Source organism: Solea senegalensis, linkage group LG16 (assembly GCF_019176455.1).
Source record: "Solea senegalensis isolate Sse05_10M linkage group LG16, IFAPA_SoseM_1, whole genome shotgun sequence".
NCBI classification, from domain to species: Eukaryota; Metazoa; Chordata; class Actinopteri; order Pleuronectiformes; family Soleidae; genus Solea; species Solea senegalensis.
In genome coordinates, this window is record NC_058036.1 from 230,001 (window position 1) to 242,500 (window position 12,500).

The window sequence follows — 12,500 nt, forward strand, 5'->3', positions numbered from 1 at the left end:
AAGTCAACGTGTTAGAACTCAAACAGAGCAATGAAACACACACGCACACGCACACACACACACACGCACACACACACACGCACACACGCCTCTTTGGCGAATTAAAGTGCTATTGAAGAGCTGAGCAAGAACCTGAAGAGGAGAATGATTACTCTGTCCCTGTGTGTGTGTGTGTCACCTGTCCACATGTCAGTTGTTGCTTTTGATTAAAAAGCAGCAGCAGCAGCAGCAGCAGCAGCAGCAGCAGCAGCAGCTCAGCGTCTCCATCTCTCTGTCATTGTTTCAAACTGAATCTCTCACAAGAAGAAAATCCACCTTTTTCTTTGAAGCAAATTCTAAACGGACCAAAATCACAGACCCAGAGAGACACAGAGATGATGTGTGTGACGTTAGAGTTTGTGTTACGTGGGGAAAAACACGAGTGTGACGCTCACACGTGGTTTGGTGTGTTTGGTGTGTTTGGTGTGAGCGCGGCTTAATGCTCCACCTACTGGTGGGGTGGAGAATCAGTTTGTGCACCCAGCACGTTCTTTGCATGCGGTTCCTGTGCATCTCCTGTTGGACCGAGTGTACCGAGGCCTTCGCGGTGGAGCCTTTCAGATCGATGTTGTGGCTGCAGTACCCCGTGCTGCCTGTAGAGGGCTCCTGATACCGCAGGTGTTTGTGATTGCAGAGTTACAGAGGACATTCACTGTGGTACAGTAAACAGAGGACACGTCTCTCTCTCTCTCTCTCCAGTATTGACATGTGTTGACCTTTCTGAACCCCCGCGTCTCTCTGTCCAAACCTCCATCGTTGCTCCCACCTCTGCTTCCTGTATTGACATGTTGACCTTTCCACACCTTCTTCCTCTTCCCATTTTCCCTCCCTCTCTCATTCAATACAGTCTCCTTACCTCCCCACTCCATCTCTCTCCCTCTCTTGAGCCCCCCCTTCCTGGCTATTGATTGGTTCATTTGATAGTTCTATCACCAATCAGCATGAAGTTGACCTTTTGGACTTGGCAATGATAGCAGGACGATGTGTGTGTGAGTCGATTTGTGTGTGTGTGTGTGTGTGTGTGTGTGTGTGTGCGTGTGTGTGTGCGCGGCGTGCGGCGCGTGTGTGTGTTGACCTTTGTGGACAGAATGTCAGCCCGACTCTCGACGCTGCTCATCAGTACGTTACTTGGACAGGAAGTGGTCGGGCTCTCTAACAGGAAGTCTGAACTCTGACAGCAGAGCTGGACCGTGTGACCTGTTTGTTGGACGTGAGCTACAAAGTTTACTGTTTCCACTTTTTTTTTGGTTTCTGTGCCAACTGCACACTAGCACACCAAACCTCATAGAGTAAATCAGTGATTTTAGCTGCAGGGACACAGGAGCTGCTGGTCCTCTGCTGCCTCGTGTGGTCACTTTGTGTCACTGACGTACATCTGAACGCAGGGTTTTAAAAACCAAAGTGACAAAATAAGACATTAGAACTTTGTGATGGAGGCAGCAGTGGATCAACTCCTGTGTGTGTGTGTGTGTGTGTGTGATGTTAGAATCCCTTTGGTGTGGGAGAGTGAGTGGTTTCTAAAAGTCTGGCTCACAGTGAGATAAAGACGTGAACGTGTTCTTAAAGACAACGTAGATTTGATTTTAAGTGGCTGAAATGAAGATAACAGGAAACAGATGTTCTTGAGGTTCTTGAGATCAGTGTGGTTCTGTCTAACTCCAGATGATGGCGGTAACACAACATTATGGATGAAATATGTCGTTAAAGCTCAGAGAAAAAGAGAAAACTATTATAAGAACGACAAGAAGAACAACCTTAACACCAACAAGATGAAAGACAAGGAACTGGTGATTGAAACCAGTGAGAAGACATGATGGAAGGAGAGGAAATGTGACGTCATCTTTTCCTTTCATCTCCATCCTTTCATCTTTTTAATAACACCCACTAAAACCTTACTCCATCTGTCAGAACAGCAACAGAAGCAGAATGAATACTTCACAGTCTCACACTAAAGAACAAGAACATCATGAGCAACCTTTTATTGAGATGGAACTCCAACCTTCAGTGTCCATCGAGTTCAAAGTGGACAGTCAGATCAAACCTGTCCCTCTGGAGGGGACAGAGAAGGAGGCTCTTCTCTTCATCGCCACGGCGATCTACCACATCTTCAAGAGGACTCGCGCTAACGCTGGACTCTCTGACCGGGTGATCGCCACCTACATCTCCCGCCTGGTGACTCAGACCAGGAAAGGCCTCACCGTGATCGAGGGCCACGTTCCACGCCTCGAGAAGGCCAGGTCGTTAGCTAAGTCCGTCGTCAATGAGCTTGAATTGAGGTACGGCAACATCGTGAAGCACATGCTCCTTGATCGCAATTCACGCTTGGAAGCGGTCTTCATCAACTGCCTGCGAAAACACACCAAAAGGCACTTTCGGGAGAAGATGGACTCATGCACATGGTTTTGGGGGGTTACCTTATTCCTCTTTTATGGCAGTCTTTTTATTGTGGTCTTGGTAATCTTGACCGTAGGGGTTTAGGCTAACGTCTTCACCCCGAGTTATCTCACCATGGAAGCCTGGACACCCAGCAACTCCTGCGAGAAGATACTGAGATATTTCCAGGTTCCTCCGAGAGTCGTGTTCTCTCTGATTTTAGACATTCTTTAAGTCAAACCTTTTTTCGGCTTCCCCCTTTTGGGGTAGCCACTGCGGATTGTCTGGTTTTTAGTGATCCACCTATTTGATGAAGAATGGAGCCGACTGGCAGGCTGATTCAGGGGCAGCGTCCACGGTAATGTGGACGTTGAAGCGGTCCGATGCAGTGGAGAGGGAGCTGAAGCTCTTAATTTACCGGTCAGTCTGTTCCAACCCTCACCTCTGGTCATGAGCTGTGGGCTGTGACCTCACACGGATTAGTCTTCCCTGCTGGGTGGCTGGGCTCTGCCTTAGAGATGGGGTTCAGTTGAGGTTGTTTGGGCATCTGGTGAGACCTTGGGGGGTGTTCCAGGCACATACCAGACCCAGAACGTGCTGGAGGGATTATATTTGTCAGATGGTCTGGGAGCGTCGCGGGGTTCTCTCAGAGGAACTGGTGGAAGTAACTGAGGAGATGAGTGTTTGGGCTGCTGCTCCCCTGCAACCCGGGTCCAGACAAGCAGAAGACCAAGTCATTTGATTTGGCAAAGGTTTTATGGCGGATGGTCGTCCTCATCCACGGAGGGTTGCAGGGGGCGCTGTGCCAATCTCAGCTGCATAGGGCGATAGGCGGGGTACACCCTGGACAGTTGGGGGACCGGCCCCATTTATCTGGGCTTGGGATTTAGGGTACTAGGCATTCAAACCATATCAATTTTATTTTTCTCTGCTGACCTGGTTCAGGTAAGAAAAAACGTCTTCCACTAAAAAATCCTCGTCGTTTAAAGTGGACAAACGTAGCTGTGACAGTTCAGATGTTTGGAGGCTCAGGACGAGCTTGGGTTTGGTTTCATAGTTCAGGTGCTGGAAGAACACGCCAAGAACGTGTTTCAGGACGGTCAGACATGGGAACGTCGTACGTACGGGGGAGAAAGAAAACTAGCAAACAACATGTGGACGTTGCAAAAGAAGAGGTAGAGGAAAGAGAAGAAGGCAGTAACGCAACACTGCGAACCACATCTGCTGTAAAACGCAAAAGAGTAAATAATAACAAATAATTGGCAGACAAAAACACTAGGGGGCGCAACATGTGCTGACGTTTGTCACACAAACATGAAGTAAGAACATTTATCGTTCGGGAAACAGTTCGGATTATTTAACGTTATTGTTTAGCATTTATAGACGGAGGTAAAAATAGGTCTTTACGTCTCATGTCGTAATATTCACACTCAGCTTTTGATCAGGTATTAATTTGAACCTCATTCAAAGCTATCGTGATTTTGAACTGAAAATTGTTTGTCCTGTAGAGGGCAGCGTTGCACCTTCTCTAACACACGACCGCTGACAGTGACAAAGTTTGCTGGGACTTCTTTGTGTGTGACATGTTTACAGATTCATACGTTATTAAAATGATCGGAAAATACGGTAAATATGGACGCGTTAAACAGGACAAACGTCAAAATCTAAATCACGATATAAACCATTTAGTTTTACTGTAATTTCTGAAACACTCGTAATAAAAAGAGTTACATTACTGCCTTCTGTCCCTGACATGCCTTCAGTTGGTTGGTTAGTTGGTTGGTTGGTTGGTTGGTTGGTTAGTTGGTTAGTTGGTTGGTGTGTTGGTGTTTAACAGCAGTTATCATCTGTAAAGATGGATTTCTGCCTCATCCGGGTTCCCGTTTGTCTTTGTTTTTGCTGTTTTTGGTTCATTCCAGTTGTAGTCGGAGGTCAGAATTTCCGCGTTGAGGAAGCGTTCCTCTTGAAGAGGTCGCATTAATCTCCTCTCTGCAGGTTTCTTAAACGTCTTCTCCTCACAGCGCCACACACAGGCCCGGCATAGGTACTGCAGTGTGTGCAGTCGTTCGGGGGGTTTTGTTTGGATGAAGAAATTAAAAATGTGGGCAGACGTCTAGCGCAGCAGCCTGCGCTACAAAATAAAAGCAGACAAACGTTGTGTTTAGTGGAGCCGCGGCTGCTCCGGTCGTTCCAGTTGTTGTTAATGACAGAGCGGGGAGCTAAATGTGTGAACTGTGCCTTTAAAAAACCCAGAGGCTCTGACTGTAAGGAGCCATATGCTGCTGAGAGGAGAACACGCACGACAGCAACACGCATGCATTATTTAGTTGTGTTTAGGATTCCGTGTTTACACCTCGCAGAGCAAACTGTGACATCATCGCAGGGGATTGAGATGCACGAGGACGACGTTACCAAAGCAACACGAGCACTGACGACTGCTGTCAATCAAAATAATGCCAAACTATGTCTGCACACCACTCACTCTCACACACCAAAGCCCATAGGGAAAATCAGTGATTGTAACATCACACACACACACACAGGAGTTGTTGATCCACTGATGTCTCCATCACTGACTTCAAATGTCTGATTTTAACAATGGTTCATTTAGACTTAACTCAGTGACACAGAGTGACCACACGAGGCAGCAGAGGACCAGCAGCTCCTGTGTCCCTGTGAGCTAAAATCACTGATTCTCTCTATGGGCTTTGGTGTGGGAGAGTGAGTGGTTTATGTCTCACAGTGAGACAAAGACGTGAACGTGTGACATGGATTTGATTCCACACGTCAGAGTCTAGAACCCAGATTCCAGAGTCCAGAGACCAGAGTCCAGAAACCAGTACAAACCACACCCTGAATCACCTGGGTCCTGATCCTCATAGACACATAAATAAAAACAAAAAACAGAAGGAGGTGACCTCACCTTCTCTGGTGAGAGGATGTTGTTTTTGTTTTTATTTGCGTATTAATAACACACACACACACACACACACGGCCTGTTTATTTTTGAGTGTGGCAGTGCAGACTGACCAAGGTCAACCTCCACACACACACACACACACACGCATGCACGTACACATACACATATATGAAATGAAGCAAAGATACAAAGAAACATAAAAAACACAAACGCAGTTATTGTCTATCTCTTTTTCTGTCTCTGCCAACACACATACACACACACACACACACACACACACACACACACACACACACACACACACACACACACACACACACACACCCCCTGTGGCAGCGGTGTGTGCGTGTTTGTGTGTTTGTGCGTGTGTGTGAAACCACAGAGGCTCTGACCGCCTCATAGTAATTATGCTAATTGTCTGGATGCCCTTGCCTTTATTTATGCGCGGCTGCTAAGATAAATAAAAGGAAATTGCTTTGGATCTAACTGTATTCATTTCAGCATGCTAACTAGAACGCTAACCCCACTGTGTGTGTGTGTGGGGCTGCACAGATTTGTTTACCCTTCTGCAGGTAATTGCAATTTTGATTGTATATTTATTTATTTTATCCGGTTTGTGTGAACCGACAGCACCGGTGTGCTTTGTATGTATGGCAGCTCAGGTGTGTGCGTGTGCGTGTGCGTGCGCAGCGAACTTTGCACCTTCAAAACGTGAACAAACGTCGGAAGAAGACGTGAGGTGAAGGAGACTTTAAAGACATCCTGCGTCCACCTCTTCTGCCACCAGGGGGCGTCTCATTGGAAACAATACAACAAAAAAACAACTGTCTGTAATGAGAAGCTTGAAGGGTCAAAGGTCAGGGTAAACGCAACGTCATATCAAATCTCAACATTTACGACCACCATGTGATAAAATACACACACACATACTTATATAAAGTAGAAAGACATAAATACACAGAGTGTGAGAAGTAATAAACAACAACACACAAGTGTGAGTACACACACACACACACACACACATAAATGTCTAAATCTGGGCGTTCAGACAGTAAAAGAAAGAATTGCAATTGATTAGCGAACGTTGCTGAGTGGTTCTCTCTCTCTCTGCTTCCACCTCCTGCAGATTACTGCATCGATCGCCCTCACACACACACACACAGGAAAGGCTATCTTTTAACCATTCAGAACGGGTGGTTTAAATGTTACTGTCTCGCTCTCTGCCTCTTAATGACAAATGGAAAAACAGAGTGTGTGTGTGTGTGGGTGTGCGTGTGCGTGCGTGTGCGTGTGAGAGAACAGATGAATTGTAAAAAAGGACAGGAAAATGGGGTGAAAGTGATATATAGGAAAGCGACAAATAAAGAAATCATGAAACAAAGAGAGAGGGAGTGGGAGGAGAAAGTGATTAAGAGAGAGAGGGAAGAGAAATGATCACAGAGAGAAGACAACAAACACTGAAGGAAATAAAAAGAAAGCGACCGTGAGAGTTTGTGGACACGTGAACGTGTGAATGTTAACACTGTCACAGAGAGAGAGATCACATTTAAAAACACCACTCCTACCTTTTTTTTATCAATGTAATGAGGAAATGTTAATGAGTAAATCTGACGTGTGTCACAATGTCTGCGGCGGAACATGACAGTAATGTATTCACTGGTGTTTCTTCATAAGAGAACAATTTAAATATCCACCGTGAGTCAGACACACACAAACAACAGGAAACTCAAGTTCATACATCAGTGATCTTAAAACACACCTATTTCAGATAATACCTACTTTATTTCTTTAAACAAATTATATTAACAACAAAATGACAACAGACACTGTCTCATGTGTCTCATGTGTCTCATGTGAGCAGACCTACGTCTTTAAGTTCACATTAAAGTTTCTTCTCTGGAGTTCCAGGTTGATCAGTGAGGAAAGAGCATGTTTTCATTTGAAAAATGTCAGTGATCAAAATAAAAGAGCTTCCCCTGACCTTTCAGACACTGTCCACCTCGTCCAAACGTCCCCGAGTAAAGACAAGAAGAAGACAAACAACAAGAGCTGTAACCTGTGTGTGTGTGTGTGTGCGTGTGCAGTTACCCTTATATCACCGTTGTTTCCACTTTCACGTCACTTTGACTCCACGACCTTTGAGTCAGTTTCTAGTGTTTGAAACAAGTGAAGATCATTTCACTCATTCATTCAGAAAGTCTGCAAAACAAGGAAATGTGAAGTGAATCCCGGAGATTACCACTAAGATAACTACCACTGAAACAACTACTACTAATACAACTAGTACTAAAACTACTACAAAACTAAGCACTACAACAACTGCTGATAAAACTACTACTAAACTACCATTAACCCTACTACTACAACACACAACAGTGTATATTGTACAAATATAAGTGTTGTATATCACAGAGTTAATGCCCCGCCCACTGCTGAATGCTACCACATCAACGCCAAACACTGATGCTATGACAAGTAGCTACAGTAGCTATTGCCAAACACTGATACTATGACATGTAGCTACAATAGCTAATGCCAAACACTGATGCTATGACATGTAGCTACAGTAGCTAACGCCAAACACTGATGCTATGACATGTAGCTACAGTAGCTGCTAATGCCAAACACTGATGCTATGACATGTAGCTGGTGGCTGCTAATGCGGCTAGCGCCAAGCACTGATGCTATGACATGTAGCTACGAGCTGCTTAATGCCAAACACTGATGCTATGACATGTAGCTACAGTAGCTGCTAATGCCAAACATATTCATTATTCACAAGCTACCATGTTAGCCCCCTGCTTAGCTCCTATTAAGCATGCTATGTAACACTTAATGCTAAGCTAATTAGCTTTAGTGCTACATTCAAATGTCATCTGAGGATAATTAACTTGTTGGACAAAGACGGTTAGTGTGAAGGACAACAGCGTGGACCAGGGGTGGACAACACACACACACACACACACATTAATGAGGAGCCCAGCATGGATGGACATTGATGAGGCTCAGTGACGATTAACATGTCATTAGCATCTCATCATGTGAGGGGAGGACAGCGGCGCACACACACACACGCGCACACACACACACACACCTGCTCAGTCTGACCATCACACAACTATGACGGACATCTGAGGTTATGTTTATGTTGCTTGATGCATTTGAATGTGAACATGCTCAGAGTAAATTATAATACACACACAGACACACATATAAACAAAGACACACTTTTACACACACACGCTCACACACACACACACACACACACTCACTCCCAGATCTGGTGTATCAGCAGCAACAGTAGGGAACCACATGTAATTAACCTAACTTGGCCTGTGTGTAGGTGTGTGCGTGTGAGAAATAATAATGCGTGTGGCCAATAATAATAATAATGTGTGTAATAATAACAATGCGCGTGTGTATGCGTGTGTGGCCAATGCGTATGCGTATGCGTGTAATATGTGTAATAATAATGTGTGTGTGTAATATGTGTGTGTGTATGCGTGTGTGTAATAATGCCTTTGTGTATGTTAATACTGGAGGAGTCGAGTATTTGTACCGCAGTCTTCATATAACCACGGTAGTGGAAACACAAGGAAATCAAACTTGTGAAAATTAATGAGTGTGTCGCGTGTGTGTGTGTGTGTGTGTGTGTGTGTGTGCGTGTGTGTGTGCTTGGCGTGTGTATTTGTGCTGGAGTGGTGTTGTGCCATGATCTTCATATAACACGGTGTGGAGCACAGTCAGAGCTTTGTGTGTGTGAGTGTGTGCGTGTGTGTGTGTGTGTGTGTGTGTGCGTGTGTGTGTGCGCGTGTGTGTTGTGCGTGTGTGTGTGCGCGTGTGTGTTGTGCTGGAGGAGTCGAGTGTTGTGCCATGATCTTCATATAACCATGGTATTAGACACAGTCAGAGCTTTGTGTGTGTGTGACTCGATTGTTCTGCCGTGATTTTCACATAAACACACCATTAGACACGCCTACATGTGTGTGCGTACAGTTATCTACCCACACACACACACGCAGGATGAGGATACACACTTACCACACTGCTAAGCTAACGCTAACCTCCAAATGTAAGGTCACATGAAAGCTAAAGCCAATTGCTAAAGTAACTAGCTGACATGTACAAGTGTGTGAGTAACTAAGCTAATGCTAACCGCTAATTTGAACTGTAGCGGTAAACATATGCCGTTTACAGAGGGAGGAGCAAGTAACCGCTAAGCTGAAGCTAATTGCTAAGCTAAAGTTACAGGTGGATGTGAGCGAAGTGTAAAGGAGTAACTAAGCTGAACTGAAGCTAATTGCTAAGCTAAAGTAACTAGCGCATGTAAAGGAAGGTCGTCCCTCAAACATTTAAAGCTACAGTGTGTAACTTTTGTTACTTTTGATTTTTTTGTTGATGTGACTCCGTAAAGCAAAACTATCAGACCTGACTGAGGGAGCGCTCGTGTGTATACCGCAGCACAGCAGGGGCGGCCGGAGACTGTTTGTTGTTTGAGCTGCAGAATTCACTTAGCATGTGACGTGAGACTGAACAACGCTGTGTGAAGTCATGTGACTGGTTTTCTGTTTCATATTTACACCTTTCTTTCTGTTTTATTGTGAACGGTTCTTTTGTCTGTGTAACAGTGACCCCTGTCTGCCGTGAGGTGAATTAAACGTCCTCGTCTCTGTTTTGTCCCTCTGATTTCAGTCTCTGGACGGGTTTGTATTTGCACTAAACAAGGAAGGACGCTTCCTCTACATCTCTGAGACTGTGTCCATCTACCTGGGACTGTCACAGGTGAGTGTCTCACACACACACACACACACACACACACACACTGTGGCTGTGTGTTTTTGTGTGATAAGAAAACTAGAAAGAAGTCGTTTCACATTTGAAAAAGTCTTGAATTTCTAGTGAAAGTCTGGAATTTCGAGAAATAATCTTAAAAAGTCTGGAATTTTGAGTGAAACACACACTGACTGTGTGTTTGTGTGATTAAAAAAGGAAACTAGTAAGAAGTGGTTTCACATTTCAGTCACATTATTCTGTTTGTTTCACATCCTCCTGTGTGTGTGTCTCTCTCTCTGTCTCTCTCTCTCTGTCTGTGTCTGTGTCTCTCTATCATTACCAAAGACAATTCCCGACAAATTAAGGCTCATTTAAAATCTCATCAGCTCGTCGGACGGTTGTTGATTTGTGCAGTGAGCGACGACGCATATTTTATTGCTGTGTGTGTGCGTGTGTGCGTGTGTGTGTGCGCGCGTGTGTGTGTGCATGTGTGTGTGTGTGCGTGTGTGGCGGGGACACTTCATTGTACCCTGTCAGCTCAGTAACGAGTTCTGTGTCTCAATTGGTTCACTCTCCACCAGTTCCTGTTAATAAAGACGGGCGTCCATCCTGAAGGTCGACACATCGACCTTGGAGGCGCTAATGAGTCAGTATTGACAAGCTGTGTGTGTGTGTGTGTGTGTGTGTGTGTGTGTTGAATTGAAACAGATTCAAACGTCAGATGTTTCCTTGTTTACGTTTGTCAAACCCCAGGATGTGTTGGAGGAAACAGGAAGTAACAGAAATATGTACGTTCTATGAGCGCGGGAAAAAGTTTCCACTATGATGTCATTGTTAAAACATGGTCGTTGACACAGACGACGACCTTTGACCTGAAGTTAGACTGCTTTGACCTTCGAAACAAAGCGTGTTTCCTCTTTCTCTTGTCCTGCAGTTTGTTTGGGAAACTTTACTGCACTTTACTGCACTTTACTGCACTTTACTGCACTTTACTGCAGCATTTCGAGGCAGATCTCGAGAGTGAAAAGTCTTCTGTCTGTCTCTCTGTCTGTCTCTCTGTGTCTCTCTGTCTGTCTCCCTGTCTGTCTCTCTGTCTGTCTCTCTGTCTCTCTGTCTCTCTGTCTCTGTCTGTCTCTCTGTGTCTCTGTCTGTCTCCTTGTCCGTCTCTGTGCTCTCTCTGTCTGTCTCTCTGTCTGTCTCTCTGTGTCTCTCTAACTGTAAACTTGTCGTCGCTGTCGATTAGAAACAGAAAAAAACGCTCAGATATGTGATCGAGGAAAAAGGATAATCAGTTTACCAAACTAGAGAGGAAAGCACGTCACCCCCTCTCTCCCTCTCTCCCTCTCTCTCTCTCTCTCTCTCTCTCTCTCTCTCTCTCTGTCTCTCTCTCTGTCTCTCTCTGTCTTGGATTAATTCCCCTCACTTGGATTGATTGATGATTTCTATCAAATAATTGATTAATTGTCAAATCGCGTCCCCTAAGCTTTTCCGCCGGCTCGTCAGAGCTGGTTATCTTGTTCTCGTTGGTTTTTATCAGCTGCTGAAGAAGTGGCACGACGATTAAAAAAGAAGTGACAGAGAGAGAGGGAGAGAGGGAGAGAGAGAGGGAGAGCGAGCTTGTCTTTGCCTTCCACGATTCTCTCCTTTAATCCGTACATGTGTACACAGAGTTCATCCACCTCCATCCTCTTAATTACTCTTCCTCTTCCTCTTTAATCACTTCACTCTTCTTCTTCTTCCTCTTTCTTTAAATATTTCGCTAATTATTTCTCAACTTTAATTACATCGCGGAGTGAAAGACCTTTTTTTTTTCTCCTCCTTTTTAAGCCTTTTGACAAATTGACGAGGTTATGAATTTTCTCAGCAGATTTATGTGGACGGAGGATTTAGCGTTTTAAACGGACGTGACCGCGCGGTCAAACCAGTCGTTTCTTCATGTGGACGAAACCATGTCGTGTTTAACGACGTTTTTTTACAATGGAGAAGAAAAAGATCTCATAGCAGACTGTTGACGCAGGTCTCCAGAGTCTTGAAGAGTCTGGAAGAGTCTTGAAGAGTCTGGAAGAGTCTGGAATTCTTTATTCAGCATCTCAAAAATTGAGAAAATTTGATTGCAAGTCTTAAAAAGTCTTGAATAAGTCTGGAAAAATCTGGTATTTTAAGTGGAAGTCTAGAAAAAGTCTGGACTGAACTGAAAAGGCAACTGTGGAATAATCCACCTCTCCACCAGGGGGCAGATATCTTCAGTCCGTCAGCTTTTCCCTGATAGATGGGTGGATCTGTGACAGTGAACTGTGGCAGGTCGTTCATGTTTGGCTCATAGACACGCAGTCATGTGACCTGTGGCGCCTTTGTTGTTTTCATGTGTTTTCATAAGTTTGGTGATTTAAATATG

The 12,500-nt window shown here is 44.7% G+C and overlaps 1 protein-coding gene across 1 annotated transcript in view; it reads right to left on the bottom strand.

Moving 5' to 3' along the window:
• The window catches only part of LOC122783088 (SR-related and CTD-associated factor 8-like), a 21,320-nt gene extending 20,527 nt beyond the window's left edge, over positions 1–793 (bottom strand). The window contains exons 1-2 of the mRNA XM_044047737.1: positions 788–793; positions 492–645 (exon numbers count right to left, since the gene is read on the bottom strand). Coding sequence (XP_043903672.1) covers positions 492–645; positions 788–793 — 160 coding nt within the window. The remainder of the gene's footprint in view (positions 1–491; positions 646–787) is intronic.
• Positions 794–12,500: the final 11,707 nt, after the last annotated feature.